Source organism: Camelus ferus, chromosome 13 (assembly GCF_009834535.1).
Source record: "Camelus ferus isolate YT-003-E chromosome 13, BCGSAC_Cfer_1.0, whole genome shotgun sequence".
Lineage (NCBI taxonomy): Eukaryota > Metazoa > Chordata > Mammalia > Artiodactyla > Camelidae > Camelus > Camelus ferus.
Window position 1 is genome coordinate 29,660,445 of NC_045708.1, and position 19,202 is coordinate 29,679,646.

At 50.3% G+C, this 19,202-nt stretch overlaps 1 protein-coding gene across 5 annotated transcripts in view; it reads right to left on the minus strand.

Annotated features, from left to right (window-relative positions):
• Window positions 1-19,202, minus strand: part of HIVEP3 (HIVEP zinc finger 3) — a 369,906-nt gene that overhangs the window by 36,357 nt on the left and 314,347 nt on the right. For all 5 annotated transcript variants that reach the window (XM_032493976.1, XM_032493974.1, XM_032493973.1 and 2 more), the window contains one exon: window positions 15,655-15,800. In XM_032493976.1, the coding sequence (XP_032349867.1) occupies window positions 15,655-15,800 (146 nt within the window). The remainder of the gene's footprint in view (window positions 1-15,654; window positions 15,801-19,202) is intronic.

Sequence of the window (19,202 nt, forward strand, 5' to 3'; positions counted from 1 at the left end):
GCCTCCCTGGCCCTCTGGGCCCCTGCCGGCTGCCACCATTCCTTGCCTCCGTCTCTGGGGAGGCACCTTGCCTGCTCCTGGCTCCAGCCCCCGGAAGCCCAGCCCACCCCTGGCTGGCCGCCTTCTGGCCCCGGCCTGCCAGCCGCACTCGCCAGTGGGTCATAAGGCCTCGGTCACAGCCTGGCTTCTCCCTGGCTGCCTTAGGCTCATTTTGGCTCCTGGGTCTGTCCCGTCTGCTGCCACCATGTTCCTGGGAGCCTGCCTGCCCGGCACGCCCGCCCCCTCCAGCCCAATCTGTTGTCTGCTGGCTGCTGTGTCCCGGGACACACCTCCCCAGCTCTCCCGCCAGCTGGGCTGTCCTCCTTTGGTCTGCAAACCACCCATGGTGACAGATGACACCCGTCCACAGCACAGATTCAAAATTCTGCTCTGAGTTTGGGCCCTGCTCCTTCTTTGGCCTGATGCCTTTAGCTCCCTCCCTCCCTCTCTCGGCCTTGCCCGACTTCACTTGTCCAGAAATCTGCCTGGTGGCCCCAGACAGTCTCTGCCCATCTAAACTCTTTCCTCAATTCCTGGCTTCCCTGGTCTCCCTTATTCTGAGCCAACTGATCCTCTCTCTTTCTTATTTTAAATTTTTATTTTGAAACAATCGCAAACATACAGGAAAGTTGAAAGTATAGTGAAAAAAAATTCTTCTTCCCTGAACTGCTTAAGATCAAATTGCCAGTCCCGTAAACCATCACCCCTGAATTCTCCAGGTGTATTTCTTTCTTCCCCTTATTTTTTTTTCTTGGTCAGGGGAGGTAATTAGTTTTATTTATTTACATATTTTTTAATGGAGATACTGGGGATTGAACACAGGACCTCATGTATGCTAAGCACGCACCCTCCCACTGAGCTATACTCTCCTCTCCAGGGTGTGCTTATTTCACCCAAGGCGATGCCAGGCCTCCCTGCCTGACCAGGCTCTAACTCCCCATGCATGGTCCACCCTCGGTGGAGAAGCCTTCCTTAATCTACTTGGGTGGTGGCCCTCCAACCAAGCCATCTGTAATTGTTTGAACCAAAGGGATCTTCTGGTGTTCAACATCTCTTTTCATGGGAGCTAAAGGTGCCTCAGAATCCCAGCCTGATTCCCCACAGTGCCACCTCCCAGCCATCACCACAGCCACAGCAAGATGGCACATGTCCTGTGCCCTCATACACACTCACCACACAGCCCTTCCTCCCTTCTTCCTGTTGGCATATTCTGAGGGAAGGTCAGAGGCTGGTTTCTGTCCTTCCCATGCTGTGTTAACGCCTCCCGGGGCCACTGCTTCCTCATCGGCAAAGTGGGGAATTTGGATCAAATGATTTCTAGGGACCATTTATAATAACAACGGCGGACTTTTACTGAGTGCTTATTATGCACCAAGCCCTATGGCTTCTTTACCTGTAGCATCATAGTTAAGCCCCATACAAACTCTTTGAGATGTAATTATTGCTGTCATCTCCACCCTACAGATGAGGAAACTGAGGCACAGAGCAGTTACATAACTCACTTAAGATCAGCCTGTCACCCTGATAGAGCCAGGATCCCCACGTGGGCGGTTTGGCTTCAGTGTCTACCCTCTGCCACAATGTGCTGCAGAATTGGGAGATACTAACTGACCCCTTACTAGAAGAGGAAATCATATAAGGAAACACGGATCATTCGTGGCGGAATAACAGGGCAAACACTGTGTGTACATTAATCACAAACATCGTTTCCTTTCATTCTCAACAACTTTGATAAATAAGGTCTATTTATTATTCTCATTTTTCAGATAAGAAGCCCGAGCCATAGAGAGGTTAAATGACTTTCTAATCAGTGGCAGAGCCAGGATTTGAACCCAAGTTAGGCTGATGCCAAAGCCGTGCTCCTGTCACCAAGTTTTGCTGCTCAACTGAGATACAGGCTCGGTTCAGAGGGCAGCAGAGAAGGATGCCACTTATCTCCTCTGACTGGCAGTGCTGGGCCCTGGGCAGCTGTGTCATGCATCCGATTCTATTTAACAACAGCCCCAAGATGTCCCTCCGCCTCCAGAGAGGCACCGAAGAGCATGACTGAGGCACCCGGGCGGGCGGGTGCAGGTGGCAGGATGTGGCCGTTGGAGGGTATGTGTGTCTCTTGGGGCTGGGCCTTCACCCCGTGGGCAGCAAGGAGCAGCTGATGTTTGGCGGGACAGACCACAGCTGGGACCCCTCCTCCAAGAGACTCCAAACCATGCAGAGAGAGCAACTTTCTCCTCATTTTTCTAGCAGGTCCTGGTATGTCTTTGGCCCCCCTCCTCTCCTTACCTGTGTGTGTCCACTGCCCAACACCCAGCTCTGGGCTCTGAGAGGAAATTCTTCCCTACAGATGTCTTATCTCGGGCTGAGGCCCACTGCCAAAGGCTCCTGCCCAGGGAGGGGTACCCTGCACATGAGCTTGGCTTAGATTCTCTGACCTTTAGGAAAAGTGGCTTTTCTGCAAGACAGACAAGGGTTTACAACAGCTTGCAGCCCCCTCACCTAGACCTTTCCCTGCAGACTACCTTTCAGCGACAGCTTCCCCTAGTCTTGAGCGCAGAGCTGAAACAGCTTGTCACCTGACCAGAACTGGAAAGATCCCACACATCACATCATGAGAGCCACAGGTGTTTTGCCCAAGCCACATGGCGATCATTCACGCTACGGATGAGAAACCCAGGTTCACAAACAGCAAAGGCCTGCCCGAGGCCTCAGAGCTAGCAACACAGAGTCAGGGCTCAGCCCCCAGCCCTGGACTCCAAGACCCAAGCCTGTTCCCAAATCCTCCAATTACAAAAGGGAGACTGAGATCCAGAGAGGAAACATGATTTGTCCAAAGTCTCCAGCTCCAGGGCTCACACCACTTACCTCCCTCCTTGAGGAGGCCTCACTTCCAACAATGCCCAAAGATGGAAAAGGTGAATGCTTCTTGTGATTTGCAGCTAATAAAATGTGGTGGACCCCTGCTCAACCCCAGGGTCAGACACTCCATCTGCCCAACCCATGTGCCAATATTCCTTTTTTGTTTTCAGTTTTGTTATCCACAGATCAACCTCCAACTCTCACCCTCCTGAGGTGCTGTCCATACACGGATGAGAGAGACACAGACTGGCTTGCAACCTTCAGCAACTCACTACTGGGGAAAAAGACCACCTTAGCCTGGGGAAGATGACAACCATGCTGGCGGAGGGAAGTGAGCAGGAAGAAAGAAAGTTGGGAGGGAGGAAAGGACAGAGAAGGAGGAAGGAAGCAAGGAAGGAAGTGGCCACTTTGCGGAGCACTTCCTGTATGCCAGGCCTGGGAAAACGGCCCATAGCATCTTACCATCCAGTTCTCACCAGGAGCCTATAAACACCGCTGTCCCTACCTTTGGGGGCTGGCCAGTGATTGCTGGAGGCAGGCCTGGAATCTGATTCTGTCTCAGTCCAACGCCCATAGGCTTTCCAGACTCTCTAGAACACTAGCAGTTTCTCGTGTGCTCCTCTGAGTCCTAGAAGTTCAGGAAGGTGCCAGAGGGCCCCCAGGGATCTATGGGGGAAGTTGAGAGGGTGACCTTCCCCAAAGAGTTCTTTGGAAGAATGAGTTCCATGCCTAAAACATATGTCAAAACAACCCTACTAGTAGTAGGTTATTAAAGATGCTGGGAGGAACATTCTTTCTTTACTCATCCCTTCCCTTCTCTCTCTCTCTCTTTCACTCACTCTCTCTCTCTCTCTTTTTTTTTTCTGGCATTAAAAAAATCCCACAAAGAAGAGAAGAGTAGGAGAGAAGACTGACAATAAACTTTAAGAAGCTGGAAAGAGATGGAAGAGTGAAAAAGATTTTGTAGACTCAAGACAACAGAATTCAAAGTTGACAGCAGGGAATATGAGAACCAATTCGAGGACTCTGGAGGTGGGGATGGGAGGGGACTAAGATAGGGCTGCCGAACTGAAAGTCTCGTTAGAAGCAGTCAGACTTCACCCCTTCCTCAACTCCAGCAGCCAGGAGACCACTCGTGAGACAGCCTGGAGGTTTATTCTCTGCAAAGTGTGAGACGAAAGACCTTGGACAGGGATGTCAGGCAAGGTGAGGGCAGGAGAACCACAAAGAAATGAAGGAGTGAAGTGACTGCATCACTGCAGGTGAAGACGCCTCCCCCTCCCACTTTTTTCCTCTCCGTGGCTCCCAGGCGATGGGACGTGAACTCTGCCTCCTTCAGGTGGGAGACTGGAGTCTTTGCCGAAGAAGAAAGACTTAAGACACTGTGATGGCAGCCTCCCCAGTGGAACAGCCCAGATGAGTTTTGGGGAAACCTCACTCTCTCATGCAGGTGCCCAGCATCTCCGAGCCTCTTAAGCGAAGAGACCAGAGGTTATCAGACACGTGAGAAAAGACACTGAGCGAACACAAGGATGAAGGGAACCTGAGAGAAACAGAAACCATGTGGAAAAGAAAACAAAAACAACTAACCTTAATAGCCTCCAAGAGAAGAGGGAAGATACTGGAATGGATCCAATAAGAGTAGGATACTATTAAAAGAAACATTCAGGGCGAAAAAAGCCCTCTTGAAAATGAAAAATGTGATAGCGCAGATGAAAAAAAAAGAGTAGCTGGAAGACAAAATGGAGAGAAGTTCCCAGAAAGCCGGGCAAAAATACGCAGATGGGAATTCCGGCAGAGAGGTGTGAAAATCGGAGAAACAAGCCAGGAGATCCGGTGCCTGAGGAACAGGAGGTCCAGAGAGGAATGAGAAAAAAGAGGAGAGGAAATCATCAAGTAAGCAAGTCAAGAAGCTTCCTTAAAGCAGAAGTCCCTGAGCCACTAGACTGAAAGAGTCGCTGGGGGATTAAACCGCCCCGCGCCGGGATGCACGCCTGGGAAATGTCACAGCGCCCAGGATGCAGAGCAGCCCCTCCCACAGCCGCAGAGAGGGGAACGGGAATCAGAACGGAGCTGGAACTCTTGAGAGCAACTCGGAAACATGAGGACAAGGGAGCAAAGCCTTCAAAACTGAAGGAAAGTGGTTTCCAACCTGAAATTCTACTGAGAAACAGAATGAAGACATGCCCAACATTCTCAGTCGGGGGAAGCATCGCCCAGCCCAGCCGCTCATGGGCTCTTTCTCAAGACCATGCTGATGGGTGGGCTCTGTGAAAACGAGGAAGTACACCGAGGAAAAGGAAGACAGAAGTGTCTAGAAAGAGGAGATCCAACATAGGAGGCCAGAGAATCTCCAGATCGAGGGTGAAGGGAGCCCTCTGGGGTGGGAGCTGTGCCCCAGGCAGAGGGAGCAACCCCTGCAGTCTGGAGCCGGCTGGATGCCTCAGGGAGGGGCTGCGTGGGCAAGAACCCATGCATCTGAGTATTTTCAGGGGAGATTTGGTGAGGTGAGAAATTTGGGGTTGAATTAGCAATAAATATGTAGAACACTAAGTAAACACACGCACACACACAATTTTTTATCCACAGAGAAAATAGATAAGTTGTATAGGAAAGCATAGCTCATTATATGGCTTGGCAGTGAATTATATATGGGACCATTCTAATGAGAGAATGTGGGACTAGGGCACATGTAGAACGGGGAAAGGATCTGGGTTCTCTAGCTAATACCTATGGCTGTGGAAAGGCCGGAGTAGCAACCCAGGTCTATTATTTAGAGATACAGAGGTAAACCGAGATCGTCAGCTAAAAGAGATGAAAGTTACTGCTTCCAAGGGTGGGGGTGGGGCTGGGCGAGCCAGAAAATATGGGGGAGAAAAGGTAATGTTATTTTCCATAACAAAATGTATGAAAATATTTGCCTCTTTAAACTTTGTGCACATGCCACTCTGATCAATGTAAAACTCAAAGAAAGAAAGAGCATGCGTGCCACTGTTTGCCAAGAGTCTGCTTCCCGCCTCCCTCCACTCCCAGGAGAGAAGGGGAGAAGCCAGCTTCCTCCTGGGCACTCAGCCTGATTCTCCAAACAAGGAGGCCAGGGACTCAGGCAGACGCTGTCCAGGCCCAGGGGATGCCTGGTCCTCGCTGCAGCTGTCAGGGCCACAGTGTGCTGGCGTGGGGACTCCACTCCCCACACTCCTTCCCGCTCAGACTGAGCCCCTTGCAGGAACCAGAGACAGTGCCTGCTGGAGAAATGGATTCTCCTTTAAATTTTAATAGGATGCATTTAGGTCTTCCCTGATCATCCTCAGGGCTCTGGGGACTCTGGCCCCAGCACACTCAGACACTCAGTCTGCCCCGTAATCAATGTCTTTTCTTTTCCATTTTGCATTTCATGTTGTCTTCTTCTTTTTTTTTTTTAAACTGTCAGTGACTTGGTTCCATAGTGACATAATCAGCTTTCTCTGCCTGAAGCCAGTGTTCCCTGGGAAGTCCTTTGAGCACCAGGAGAAAGAGGCTAGGCCAGTACAGAGGGTCAAACTAACTAGAGTGTAACATCTGATATATGTATTTGGAGGATAATCTTGACAAAGAAATAACTTTTCTAAGAATCTAAGTGATTTCCTAGAAACAGACATTTCCTGCTTTTGTTTTCAAAACAGCCGTTCATAAATCTCTCGCTGGTGAATGGAGGTGTTCCAGAAACAGAAGAGGTCTGGATCGGGGCTGAGGGAACCCTCCCCACTTCCCACCCCAAACCACCAGCTCTGCTTGCTGCACAGGGATCGGCCTTTCCTCCTGTTACTGCGGGAGAAACGCCCCCTCCTCACCAGCGCTCGGCTCCACCCCTCGCACCTCCTCCAGGCCTCTGCCCCTCCTCTCCTGGCACCATCACCTGTCCCCGCCGCCGCCGTAAATCACTCCCAGCAGCACACGCACGCCGAGGCTCTCTCTGCGCAAGCACCCGCCTGCTCAGCCTCACGCTCACCCAAGTCCCTCCCCTCGCTCCCTCGTGTTTTCTGCTCCTCGCCACAGTCAGCCTCTTGGGACAGGTTTACACGCGCCGCCTCCACGTCTTATTTCAACCCACGCCCTCAGGACTCCATGTCCCGAAACAGCTCCCGTCAAGGTCACCAGGGACGCCCATGTGGCCACGTCCCATGGACACTTGCCTGGCCTCCGCGTCCTGGGCTTCTACGCAGCGCTCAGCACAGCTGGCCACTCCCTCCTTCTTGAACTCCCTCTGCCCTTGGCTTCCAGGACTTCTTTCTCTGCTGGGTCTCCTCCTAGTCCTCTGGCTTTTCCTTCTCGAACTCTTGCAGCCTCATCTCTCCCTGCCCTCTGACCGCTGGCATATCCCGGTGCCCTATTCTTTTCTCTCTTCTCCATCTCTGCAGGTGACCCCATCCAGCCCCATCCCCCTAAAGAGCATCCCTGCCCTGACACATGCATATCCCAAACGTGTGCTTCCAGCTCAGGCCTGTCCTCTGAATGCCAGGCTCACATTTCCAATTGCAAAATGCCTCCCTGCACACTTGGATGTCTGGCATCTCAAAGTGAACGCGTCCACCAAGCTTAGCTCTCCCCTTCCTCAAACCTCCTTCTTACTCTCCTCCCTGACCCCTGCCCATCTCGGTGAACAGAAGTACCATCCATCCGGCTATTACTTGAGCCAGAAGAGCAGCAGTCATTCCTCATCCCCAGCTTCTCTTCCTCATCCTTTGTATTCAATTCACCAGAAGTCCTCTAGCCACCCTCTTCCTGAAATCCAGGCCAGATTCCCTAGGAGAGATAGAGCGATAGGATTCGAGGGAAACAGAGAACAAAACCCAGTGTGCGCACCTGTGATGAGGGTTGGACAATTCACTCCCAGCCCATTGGGGCCACAGTCAGAGCTGCAAGTCTACACTTGGGAGGAGAAGTCTGAGAATTAAAGAGATATCAAGGCACTGGGTCTCTCTGGAAGAAGACAGGGCCCTGGCAGCTCGAACTCACCCAGGAAGGACAGCAGCCTCTCTTCAGAGGTGAGTGCCCAAGACCACTCTTCTCCAGCCCCCAGGACACAAGGGATCTGCTCAATGCAGGACTGGCCTGGGAGCTGGCACCCCGTGAGCCAACCCTCTTTGGCATCACGTTTCATTTTTAGCTTCAACACTTACAGGGCAGGTCAGCAAGCAAACAACTTTGGCTCCCAGCCCCAGGTGCTTGCCCCATAGCTGAGGCCACCTGGCTTCACCTTTCCCAGACCCAGCCTAACTCCTGGTGGGTGTGTGGGTCCTGCACAGCCTAGTGCAGCCCTGAATCTGTGTCCTTGCTCCTTCCTGAGACCCAGAGCCTCCACCCTGCTCACAGATTCTAAGAGCTACTGAGTTCAGGGACCTGGCCCCTCACCTGAGGTCTCAGTTAAAGGGAGATTCCTTCATTTAATAAACATTCTCTAGCATGGCCTATATGTCAGGCACCCTTCTCAGCCCCAGGATACCACAATGAGCAGAGCACCATTCCTGTCCCTCTCACAGGGTGAATGTTCTGGTGGAGGAAACAGAAACTAGTGACTACATGGGGAAAAATAAAGCAAGGAAGGGAAAGGGGATAAGAAATACTGGAGGAGGGTACATGTGGGAGGTGTGGGAAGGTTTCACTGCAGGGTAGTTGAAGGAAGTGAGGGAGCTGTGGGACTCTCTGGAAGAAGTGTCCCAGACAGAGGGCAAGGCAAGTGTAAAGGCCCTGAGGCAGAAGTGTGTCTGACAAAGAGACTACTGGCTGGAGCACAGGGACCGAGGGGTAGAGTGGCAGGCAGAGGTCAGGGAGGACCTGGGACCAGCACACACAGGCCACTTGAGGGCCGCGGAGGGGGCAGACAGGGAGTGACAGGGCCTGCAGATGTTAAGCAGGATCACACTGGTTGCTGGGTTGAGAATACACTACAGTGAGTAAGGGCAAAAGCAGGAGATTATATAATCCAGGTGGTTTGAGCTGGGAGGTGGGAAAAATGGGCAGATTCTGGATACGGTTTCACAGAGTGAGTTGATGGGATTTGTCAACAGAGGTGAGACAGAACAGTGTGGGGCCTGAACATGTAGGAAAATGAAGTTGCCTGTGCAGAGCTTGAACATGTGATTTTGCCTCCTTCCTTAAAAAGATATCCTTTTCTCCTCTGACCACTCACAAGACTTTTAAAGAGACACTCGGCAAAGGAGTGGTGCTGTGCGCGGGGTTTCTGCCTCCATTATACATTTTACAACCTTGACATCACCGACCCTTCAGTAACGTGAATTTTTTTTGTTGTTGTTCTGGTTTGCATTTTTAGAGAGTGGTTTACCTGAGGGGTTTATTCTTTACACCTATCCCAAAAGCTCCAACTTACCATTACTTATTTAATTCACAATTTAGTCAATTTGTCCCCTAATAAATATACAGAGGAAACAAATAGTCCCAAAGACCTAATTCAACAACATCCTTAATCAGGAGTTCACAGTAGGAAGGGGCTAGACAGCATAGAAATTTAGAAATTTGGGATGGAAAATACGCTACACTTCTAGGTTTCAAAGTCCAAGAAGAAATGAAAAATTATTAGAAAAGAAAAACTTTAAATTAAAAAAATTTAAATTTATTTTTTAAAATTTAACCTTAAATTTTTAAAGTTTTTTTGGGGGGGTATTAAGTTTGTTTGTTTGTTTGTTTATTTATTTATTTATTTATTTTTGGAATGGAGGTACTGGGGATTGATTCAACCACTGAGCTATACTCTTCCCCTCAAAAAAAACTTCAAATTTTTAAAAATTGAAACTATTCTTTCCAAGCTACTATTTTATAAATACACACACACACATTCTTTTAAAAATATAAGTACCCCATAAACAACATGTATTGGATATCTTACATAAACTCTTAGATGACAATAAAAATAAATTCAGCTATTAGACATTTATGAAAATACATAAGGTAGAAAAGCACACCTGTTAAAAATATAATTCCTTCAAGTGGAACAATACTGAATGAAGCAAACAATGTCTTTAAACGTATCAAGAGCCCCATGAGTCACAGTGGTTCTTCAATACCTGCCGTGCTATGTTCTAAGCATGGGCTCGCTGGACGCCCAAGTGACCATCACACGGATGGCTGGAGACCCGACACGGAGCTCTGGGGAGATGTCCAGCTGCAGATGCGAGTCTGGGAGACGCTGGCCCATAGAAGGCGTATGGAGTCATCTTGAGAGTGAGTTTATACGAAGCAAAGGGGAAGCCCAGGGGCTGAGCCCTGGAGGCCCTAAGGTGTAGAGATCGGGAGATGATGGGAAATCACGAAGATGACGAGAAAGTGCTGCTGGCAAAGGAAGAGGAGGGTCAAGAAAGAGGTCTCCCCAGAATCCAGTGGACAAAGTGTTTCAAAGATCGGGGAGGGATCAACTGTGTCCAGTGCTGCCAGCAGGTCAGGAAAGAATAGAAGAGAACAGACCACGGAGTTCTGCAAGGTCACCATTGACCTTGATATGTGCAGCTTTTTTTTTTTTTAGGTCACGTTGTGTCAGTTAGTTTCATTATCTCCCAATTTTACTTTTTGTTTAACTTAATTAAATATTATAATTTATTCTATAGTTATAATGCAGAATATGCAGATATATATATGTACATCTGTATATTCCTTATTAACATATCTATATCTATATACTTTCCTCATTTTTTTTTCAATAAGTGCAGTTTTTGAGGTGTTGTGAGTCCAAAGACACGCTGGCATGGGTCTGAGAGGGGATGGGAGGAAAGACGGGAGGTGAGCATGTACAGTTGTCTCCTTCTGGAATTTTTCTTTTAAAGAAAAACAGAAAAATCTGGCGATCCAAGCCTTTTAGTCAAAGGAGTATTTTCAAGGTGGGAAACTCTAAGTTTAGACGTGCTGAACTGAATGGGCCAGGGAGAGGCAGTGGCTGGAGTGATGAACTGGGGTGTACTGGGGGAGCTGGGAAGAGATGGGATTCAGTGCCCCCCCCCCCCGCAGTGGGAGCACAGATGGTCTTGTCCCAGCTCAGCAGCTGAGTCCTGTTGTTGGCAAGTGGCGGGTCTGGCATGGACACCTTCTGTTAAAGGCCTAAAGGGCTCGGGGGCAGCCCTGGGCTACCCCATACTCGTGAGTCACCCTACCCACCCTCGCTGGCCCAGTGCATAGCTGGGCTTCTGTCCCCTGCCCGATATTCCAGTTCAGGCTGAGGCTGGGCTGCCTCTCTAAACCCAACCCATCCCTCGCCCCCTGCCTGCAACCATCTTCTTAGGGCCTCCCACCCTGGCTGGGCCTGGAGGACCACTTTCGGCAGCAAAGTATTTCCTACCAATCCCAGGCTCTTCTTCCACACCTGCCCTTTGGGCTGAGTTCTCAGCTTTCCTTGCAACAACTGAACTTCAGTTAGGACAGTATAGGCATGACTCTCAATGTAACATGTAACTTTGATAACTTTGTATGTGTGAAAACGACATTCTATAACAAAAGAGCTCTTCTGAAGCATCCGAGGCAAATGCAGAGGTGCTGGGTGAGAAGGCCAAGATATCCTGATGGGCACTCCCAGAGGCTGGCTGGGAGACGCAGGCCGTGTCCAGGTGTGAAGGCGATAGGGAATGCAGGGAGGGGGCCGTGTGCCGGAAATCAATGCCATAAATAGAAACTGATGCATAATGTGGACAAAGCATGGCCCTGGGACCCAAGCCAAGAGAGGACTTCATTCCAGGAGGAGAGAATTTCAGCACCAGTGTTTTTCTAGAAGGAATGCAAAGAACTCAGGAGTGTGGAGGGACCTGAGAGGTTAGTCAGAGGAGGGTTGAGTTCTGCCCTTTGGAGGTGGATAGAATTTGGCGATGGCCAGGGCCCAGCAGGCACAGAAGGTGAAGCACAACAGGGGCGGGTGAGACTGTGGGACCAGGGAGATCGGGCTGTTTTGACTGGATCCTGCCAGTAAGGCGGCCACAGAAGGCTCTGGACTGAGGTGTGACACAGGCAGAACCATGATCAAAGACGTTCAATGGCAGCAACACAGGGCCTGGAGAGAGCGAGACCAGAGCCTTGGCACAGGGAGTGAAGAGAGACCACCTCTGAGTCATGGACCACTTGGTGTGGACACCAGAATTTGGGGACTAATTGGAAGGGGGATGACGCTAAGTTCACGATGATGCTAAGGTTTTGAGCGTGAAGGGCTGGGTGCATCATCGGCTCTGGATGTAGAGGGGGATGCTGCTGCTGACAGAGGGCTTGGTCGGCACACGCTGAGTTTGAGGTGCTCTAGTCTCGCAGGTGAAGGTGCCCAGGAGGCATGAGAAGCACTGGTCTGTAGTACAGGAGTGAGATCCTAGCTGGAGACCCAGATTTAGTGCCCTTGGAACAGTGATGAGGTTTGACGCCAAGGAGGTGAGTGACGTCAATGGGGAGAACACCCAAGACCAGAAGAAACCGGTCAGAATGACCAGGTGCACGCGTCGCCTTTACACTCAGACCGCCGACCGACCCTCCTTTCCTCTCTGCCTGTCTTGGTCTCGCACACCCTCCAGCCCAGCCCGCCCCTTCCAGGAAGACCTCACTGGCTACTCCAGCCCCAGGGGTCCCCACCTGCTGTGAGCACCTCAGCACCGGGCCTGGTGCTGCGCCTGAACCAGCCTCCTTGACAGCAAAACCCTTGGTTCCAGGTATCTCCCGGCATAGAGCACCCATAAGGGTCTGAATAAACAGTTCCTCCTGGTTGGATTGATTAATTGATCAACTGCTGGGTTGGAGGCCAAGAAGAAGAGTAAGGAGACTAGTGAAGAGAAGACTCATGAATGTTGGACTCATCCAGCATCTACTCTCCCTCTCTGGTCTACTGGCTCATGGCCGTGAATTAGATCTCTATGGATTGATGTGGATACAGTTCAAAAACCTTGGGGAGTCAAAACAGCAAGTTGCAGGCGTGTGCTGCACGTCTGGAGTAGCTGCTGCTGTCTACCAAACAGCCCCGGTCCTCCCCGGTCCTCCCTGATCCTCCCCGGTCCTCCCCGGTCCTCCCGTGCACATGGCTGGGCTGTGCTTCCCCACTCTTAGGGAGCCCGGTGAGGCCATGCGGTTTTCTCTGGCCAATGAGATGGGAGCAGAAGCTTCCTGGTGGAAGCTTGAAGAGCCAGTGCGCAATTCACCACCGCCCCTTCTCCCTCTCTTGGCCTCTGTCAGCCTGGATCTCTGAGTCACTCCTAGGAACAGAACCCCATTGCACACCCCTGTCAAACAGGTACTGGAGTGAAATATAAATGCTTGCTGTGTTAAAAAAATAAAGAAATTAAAAAAGGAAGAAATGGGTCTAAGGCAAAATCCTGGTGACCTCAGGTGGGTGTGCTTGAAAGATTAATTCAGTGTTTCCGGGGTGAGGGCAGCCTTGGCATTTTGGGTGGGACGAGTGGTTCTGTGGTTGGTTATAGGATGGTCGCAACTCTGACTCTGTCCATGAAGTACTGGAGGTGCCCCCACTTAGTCAACAACCCAAAACTCTCAAGCCCACATTTCTAAATACTCCTCAGGGGGTGATACCAGCCCTAAGAGAACCAGAGATACTGAGGGGTCACTAGAAGTGGGGGTGGAGGTGCAGCAGGGGCCCAGATGGGACAGTGGGGCTGTGGGAGATGATCTGCCTTGTGGCACTACATGACCCCCGAAGTGCTCAAATTAGACAGGACAAGCAGAGAGAGTGAGGGTGATGTTCCTCATCCTCAGTGGACGGAAAAGAGTGGGACCATCCTGGAGGGAGATAACAGAGATGCGCATGACTGTGAAAAAACGCTCTGATGCCCATCTGTCAGCACCATGACCCGCAGCCTTCACACAGGGCAGCAGAGGTACCCGGCATCAACCACGCGTGTAATTATCCCCATATACAGGAGGGAGGCAGAGCTGGAGAGGTATAGGGAGAGTCTGAGCGAAACAGAGGTAAGTAAGTAGGAGAGATGTTCTGGGGCAGGGATGCCGAACCTTGAAAGAGAGGGGGATTCTGAAACAGAGCAGGGGGATTAAGTGACGACCTGAATGGCATGGAGGCGTGGGGTGAGGGTGGGCTGGAGGAGGGACCGATGCCCAGGCTGTAGGAAGAAGAGAAGGGGGCTCAGGGGAAACCTCCATCTTTCACCTGAAGTAAGGCCATGTGGCAGAGAATCTGGCCTGCAGCTGGAGCTGTGAACTAACCAGGATGGGGACAGGCTCCTGCCAGCTGCCCTTCTCGGGGCTCAGGCTTCCCCAGGGGAACGAAGGCAGCAGGGGGCCGTCTCAGGGAATCAGATCTGCAGTCTGGAAGCGGTTGCCTCTCAGGGCAGAAGCAAACCCCTTCCTTCACACCAGCTAACACTCAGCTGCCCCCGGGCCCCCCAGATGGTCCTTGAAGCCAGGGAGAAGAAGGAAAGTCACTGTGACCAGATGCACCAATCTTTGCACGAAGTCTCACGTGGCATGAGAGGACCCGATGATATGAGAACAGGAAGACACACGGGGGCGCTCTAACCAAGTAGCAGAAGAGGAAACCTGTCCATCTCCAGTTGGAAAGTGGGTTAGTATTTTGAAAAGCCTCTGGTCTAGCATTTCTCAATGGAGTGGTTACTGGAACTCAGGGCAGGGTATTTCTCCCCCAGGGGGCCGTGTCTCTGACACTGCAGGATGCCATCTCTGACCCTCTCCCTGTTAGTGTGACACCCCAAACCCCCAAGTTCCATTTCCAAATACCCCCTCTGTTGGTCAGTGCCACCTGAGGATGCCCACTGGTGGCCTTGGGGAGTTTGGCAGCATCTGCTCTCCCAGCCCTACAGAGGGATCTGCCACCTTCCACGTTGACCTTGTGAGTTAGGCACCTGCAGGTGCCAGAGGGTCATAGGCCCCAGTGACATTCCCTGTTGGCTGGGGTTCTTGGGGACCGTCCTCCTGGGTAGGCAGGCTTTCCTCCGTGATGTTGACCCTCAGGACTGGGTAGGACGAGAGCTGCACTGATCACACTGGGGACACAGACACAGGACCCTGAGACAGACACCACTGGACCTGCTTACAGACACCCACGTCCCAGGGATCACACATGTGGTCACACGGAACACAGCTCACATAACACATCCACAAAGCAGGTCTGAAACGAGGCAGCCTGCTGGAGTCCAGAGAGCCCCACAGTTGTGAGTCTTGAGATGTTTCAATCATTAGGTTTCCAAAGACAAGAACCAGAGGTGAAAAACCAGAGGTATTATTCTAAATATTTACCAACCAATGAATCCTGGACCCCGGGCACTCAAAACAGAGGCCGGTGTATGCAGCTGCAGTGAGCTATCAGCCCAGCAAAGAGCCCAGTTGGCAGGTCCAGAGTTCCCCCGTGGGACACCAGGCCTGCCATGGTGGTTCTTAGGCAGGACAGAGGACAGAGATGACTTTTGGGAAACATACACCAAGGTAAACAGCAGTCTGGACAGGAGACTCATTATCAACCCCAATGCAGTATCTGAGAAAAGAGGGGCTGGGGGAGGACCCAGATGGCTCTGGTCCCCAGCACACACCCAGCACCCTCCCCCTCCACCAAGGAATGGCGTTCTTAAACAGAATTGGCTTGCAAGTCCCGTAAAGGTAGCATCTCCTTGACGGCACAGCTGGAAGCCCAGGACACCTGTGGGCATAGCCGTGGCCTTTGTGATGCTCACCCCTCTGAACACGGACAGTACACCCCGCAAGCCCGCAGGCAGGCGCGAGCTCTTCCTCCACGCAAAGCAGACATTGCAAACCAAACATGATTCTTACCCTCCTTCGAAGATTTTGATCCTGGCCGGCTCCCCTCTCTTGGAGGCAGGAGCGTCCTCCTCCGGCTTCCCTCGCTTTTCCTCTTCCTTCTCCACTCTAGCTATCTCTTTCTGGGCTTCCGGGGAAACCAGCGAAGGGAGGTGAACCTGGCCCACCGCAGGAATGACAAAATCATGGCTGGTTAAACCGATGTCATGGAAAGATGGCTTTGATGGCATTGCACACTGACACTCATCATGGCTCACTTTGTCCTCACTCTACCTGGTGAAGGGGTGCTATGAGCCCCACTTTACAGAAGGAGGGGCGCCAATCCCCAGAGAGGTGAATCTCTTATTCAAGGCCACACGGAGAGTCAGTGTCAGAACTGGGACTCTGACTGGTCTTTCTCAGGGGAAGACCAGGCCTTTCCACGAGACCTGAGCTTGCTCTTTCTTTCATACTCGTCTGGGGGCTTCTGGGGACAGGTCCTCATCTTAGTCTCCATCACATCAGCCTCAGAGAAGGCGTGTGAGGAACTGTTGAATAAATAAATAAAGGAAGATTCTACCTTTGGAGATTAACTGGCCCAATTCTCTTTTACAGATCAGAAAGTCAAGGTCATGCAGCAAGTTACGGGCATTGCTGGGAGCAGAGTACAGGACTCCTGAGGGAGGGCCCTGCCCCTCTAGAAGCCCCTAGAGCCGGGCACAGAGAGGTTGTGCTGCCCACCGAGGGGCATGCCCCTGGGGTGTGCATCTTAGGGAGCCCACTTTCTTCAAGAGCTGCAGACCTTGGTGGGGAGAGCTGGCTGGGTGAGAACATGTCCCCTAGATTCGCTAATGACAGCAGGGGGTGGGCGCTCCCTTGAATAGGGAGCAGCGATGCTGGGCTGGGGGCTGGGACCAGCAGTGAAATTCTATCCTACTTCACGCCACTGTCATTAAGGTCATGAGGAACTGCACTGTTTACAGCTGGTGGGAGGAAAAAAACGTGTCTTCTGGCACTGGACAATCTAAGAACCGCAGTCCCCATGCCAGCCACCACATCTGCCCCTATAAGGGGCAGAAAGGTAGCTGTCTGGGAATCAGAGAATCTGAGTTCTAGCACCATGTAAGACACTGCATGCTGAGCCTCCCCAGGGTGGATTACTTCACCTCTCTGGGTCTCAGAGACTAAGGGGATTTAGACTATCTTGAAGATTCACTCCAGGGCCAGCTTTTATGACTCAGTGACCCCCACAGTCTCTTCAGATTTGGAGATGGGGATTGGAAACCAAGTGAGGGTTTGGACCGCTGGTTTGGCAGAAGGCAGCTGACTTTATGTCATACCCATGAGTTCCAGAGCACACTATTTTCATTCCATCTTGACCTGCCATCTGAGCCAGCCATGGAATGACCAAGAGGCCTCCCCCAGGTTGATGGATGACTTCTGTCTCACAACCAGCTGTGCTGTCTGGGCAAGTTGGAGGACGCTAGTTTTAGAGGCAGGAGCCAGTCTACCAGGAAACATTATTGGAACTGAGCAGGGGGACCAGGGATCCACTTTAGCTTTTAATGATAACAATGTGAATAACTACAGTAAATATGATTATTGAGTGCAAATGTGCCAACCACTATTCTAAACACACTTTGCATATTTTAACTCATTTAATTATCTTGACAGTCCTATGAACTAAGTATTATTATTATCTCTATTTTACAGATGAGGAAACCAAGGCCAGAGAGGTTAAGTAACTGGCCCAAGGTCACACAGCTAGTAAGTGAGGTCATGGGATTCAAATCTGGGTAACTTGGCACCAGAGTCCTTGTTCTTAATCTCTTTGCAATAGTGCATGTTATCAAAATGATCCAAGGAGAAGAAAGGAAGGAGAGCAAAGGGGAAGGAAATGTGACTGCAAAGTGAACTCTTATATAAGATTGGGTTTCTCCTGGACTTAAACATAGAAAAAAAACCTGTGACCAAACTTAAACCTGACTGGGTGACCTAGACTAGCACAAAGATGGTTAGGAAGAGCTCTAAAATGCTGATATAGCCCAAAGGGCCTTTTCAGAGCTGCTAACAGAGAATGGGAGCTGTGGGATGACAAATGCGAGCTCTGTATAATAGAGAACTTTCTTAAAGCACTGTCCAAAGATGGGTTGAGTTGTACTAATAGGTTGTGAGCTCCCCATCACTGGGGATATGCAAGCAGAGACTAGGGAGAGGTATAATTGTAGAAAGGCATCAAGCAGTGGACCATGCAGTTACATTAATGGATCAGACTGGCGTGCTTCTGGTAGGAAACATGCCAGTGAATCAAATAGAATATTCCAGGAAAAAGTTTTCAGGGTTCAGCTCATTTTAGGAAAGCAGCATTTTAAGCAAATGATTGCCAAAGTCACTTAAGCCAAATTAACTCTTCCTTCTTCTTATATGGCCTTCATCAAAACAGAGAGACAGTCCACACCACCCGAAAGAGCTTTGGAGTGAGATCCAGTTTTGAATACAGGCCATTTACTGTGTGTGGGGCCTTGTGCAAATTACCTGACTTCTTTGTACTTTGGTTTCTTCTTCCATAAAACAGCGATATAGTACCCTAACTGGCAACATGGTTTTAGGGGATAAAAGTAATGTTGAGCATGGTACCTGGCACACAGTATGTGCACAATAAGTTCTAAGTATGACTATAATTACAACAGCATCTTGGGAGTAGCCATAGCCTGTAAGAGACACTGGAGGGCAAATCACTCATGATGTTTATGGCAAGAGCGGAGACCTCATTTAAGGATGTCTGTAGACTGACAAGGACATTTAGAGAATAAATTTGGGAAACAATTTGGTGGAAAATATCCAGCTAAGCCAAGGACAAATTCGATGCACAAAATTCACTCAATAAGAGAAGAGGATATGAATATAGGAGAAGTTACAGAACACAGTTTTGTTCATTTATCTACAAAAGGAGTTTAGTTTAGGGGATTTATTTGGTCAAAGGATCTGGTCTGAAGACACATTAATGAACATCTTTAAATTTGCAGTCACTTTTAAGGTTTTCTTTCTTCAAATAATTGAAAGAAGAAGAAGAATTAAAAAGAAAAATAGACTCTGGAATCAGAGAGGTCTTGGTTCAGATTCTGGGTTTGCCAAATATTTGCCGGGTGACTTTGACCTCTCTCATCTTCTGACCCTCCGTTCCCTCATCCACAGAATGGAGATGGTACTGTAACCTCATAGGTGGAGATAAACGTTGACTAATTCAAGGGCCCAGAACAAAGCCCAGCACAGTGAGGCTACTCAACCAATAAGACCAATTGTTATTCTACAAATGCCAAGTTAGCATAACACATCATGACCTGAATCTTAGGCTAGACTTGTCAGGGGATCAAAATGTCATTGGTCTGAAGCAAACTTGGAATTATCCAATTTCAAACTTCCTGAACTTCCAAGGATCAGTTCATTTTATGCCTCTTGATGCAGGCTCAAGTCAGAGGCAAGGGAAGAGTAAACACTTCGGGGGTGTGCACTGCCACACAGCTCAAGTGAGTCGAGCAGTGACACTGCCACCTTCTGGTAAAGAGGGATACTGCAGCCAA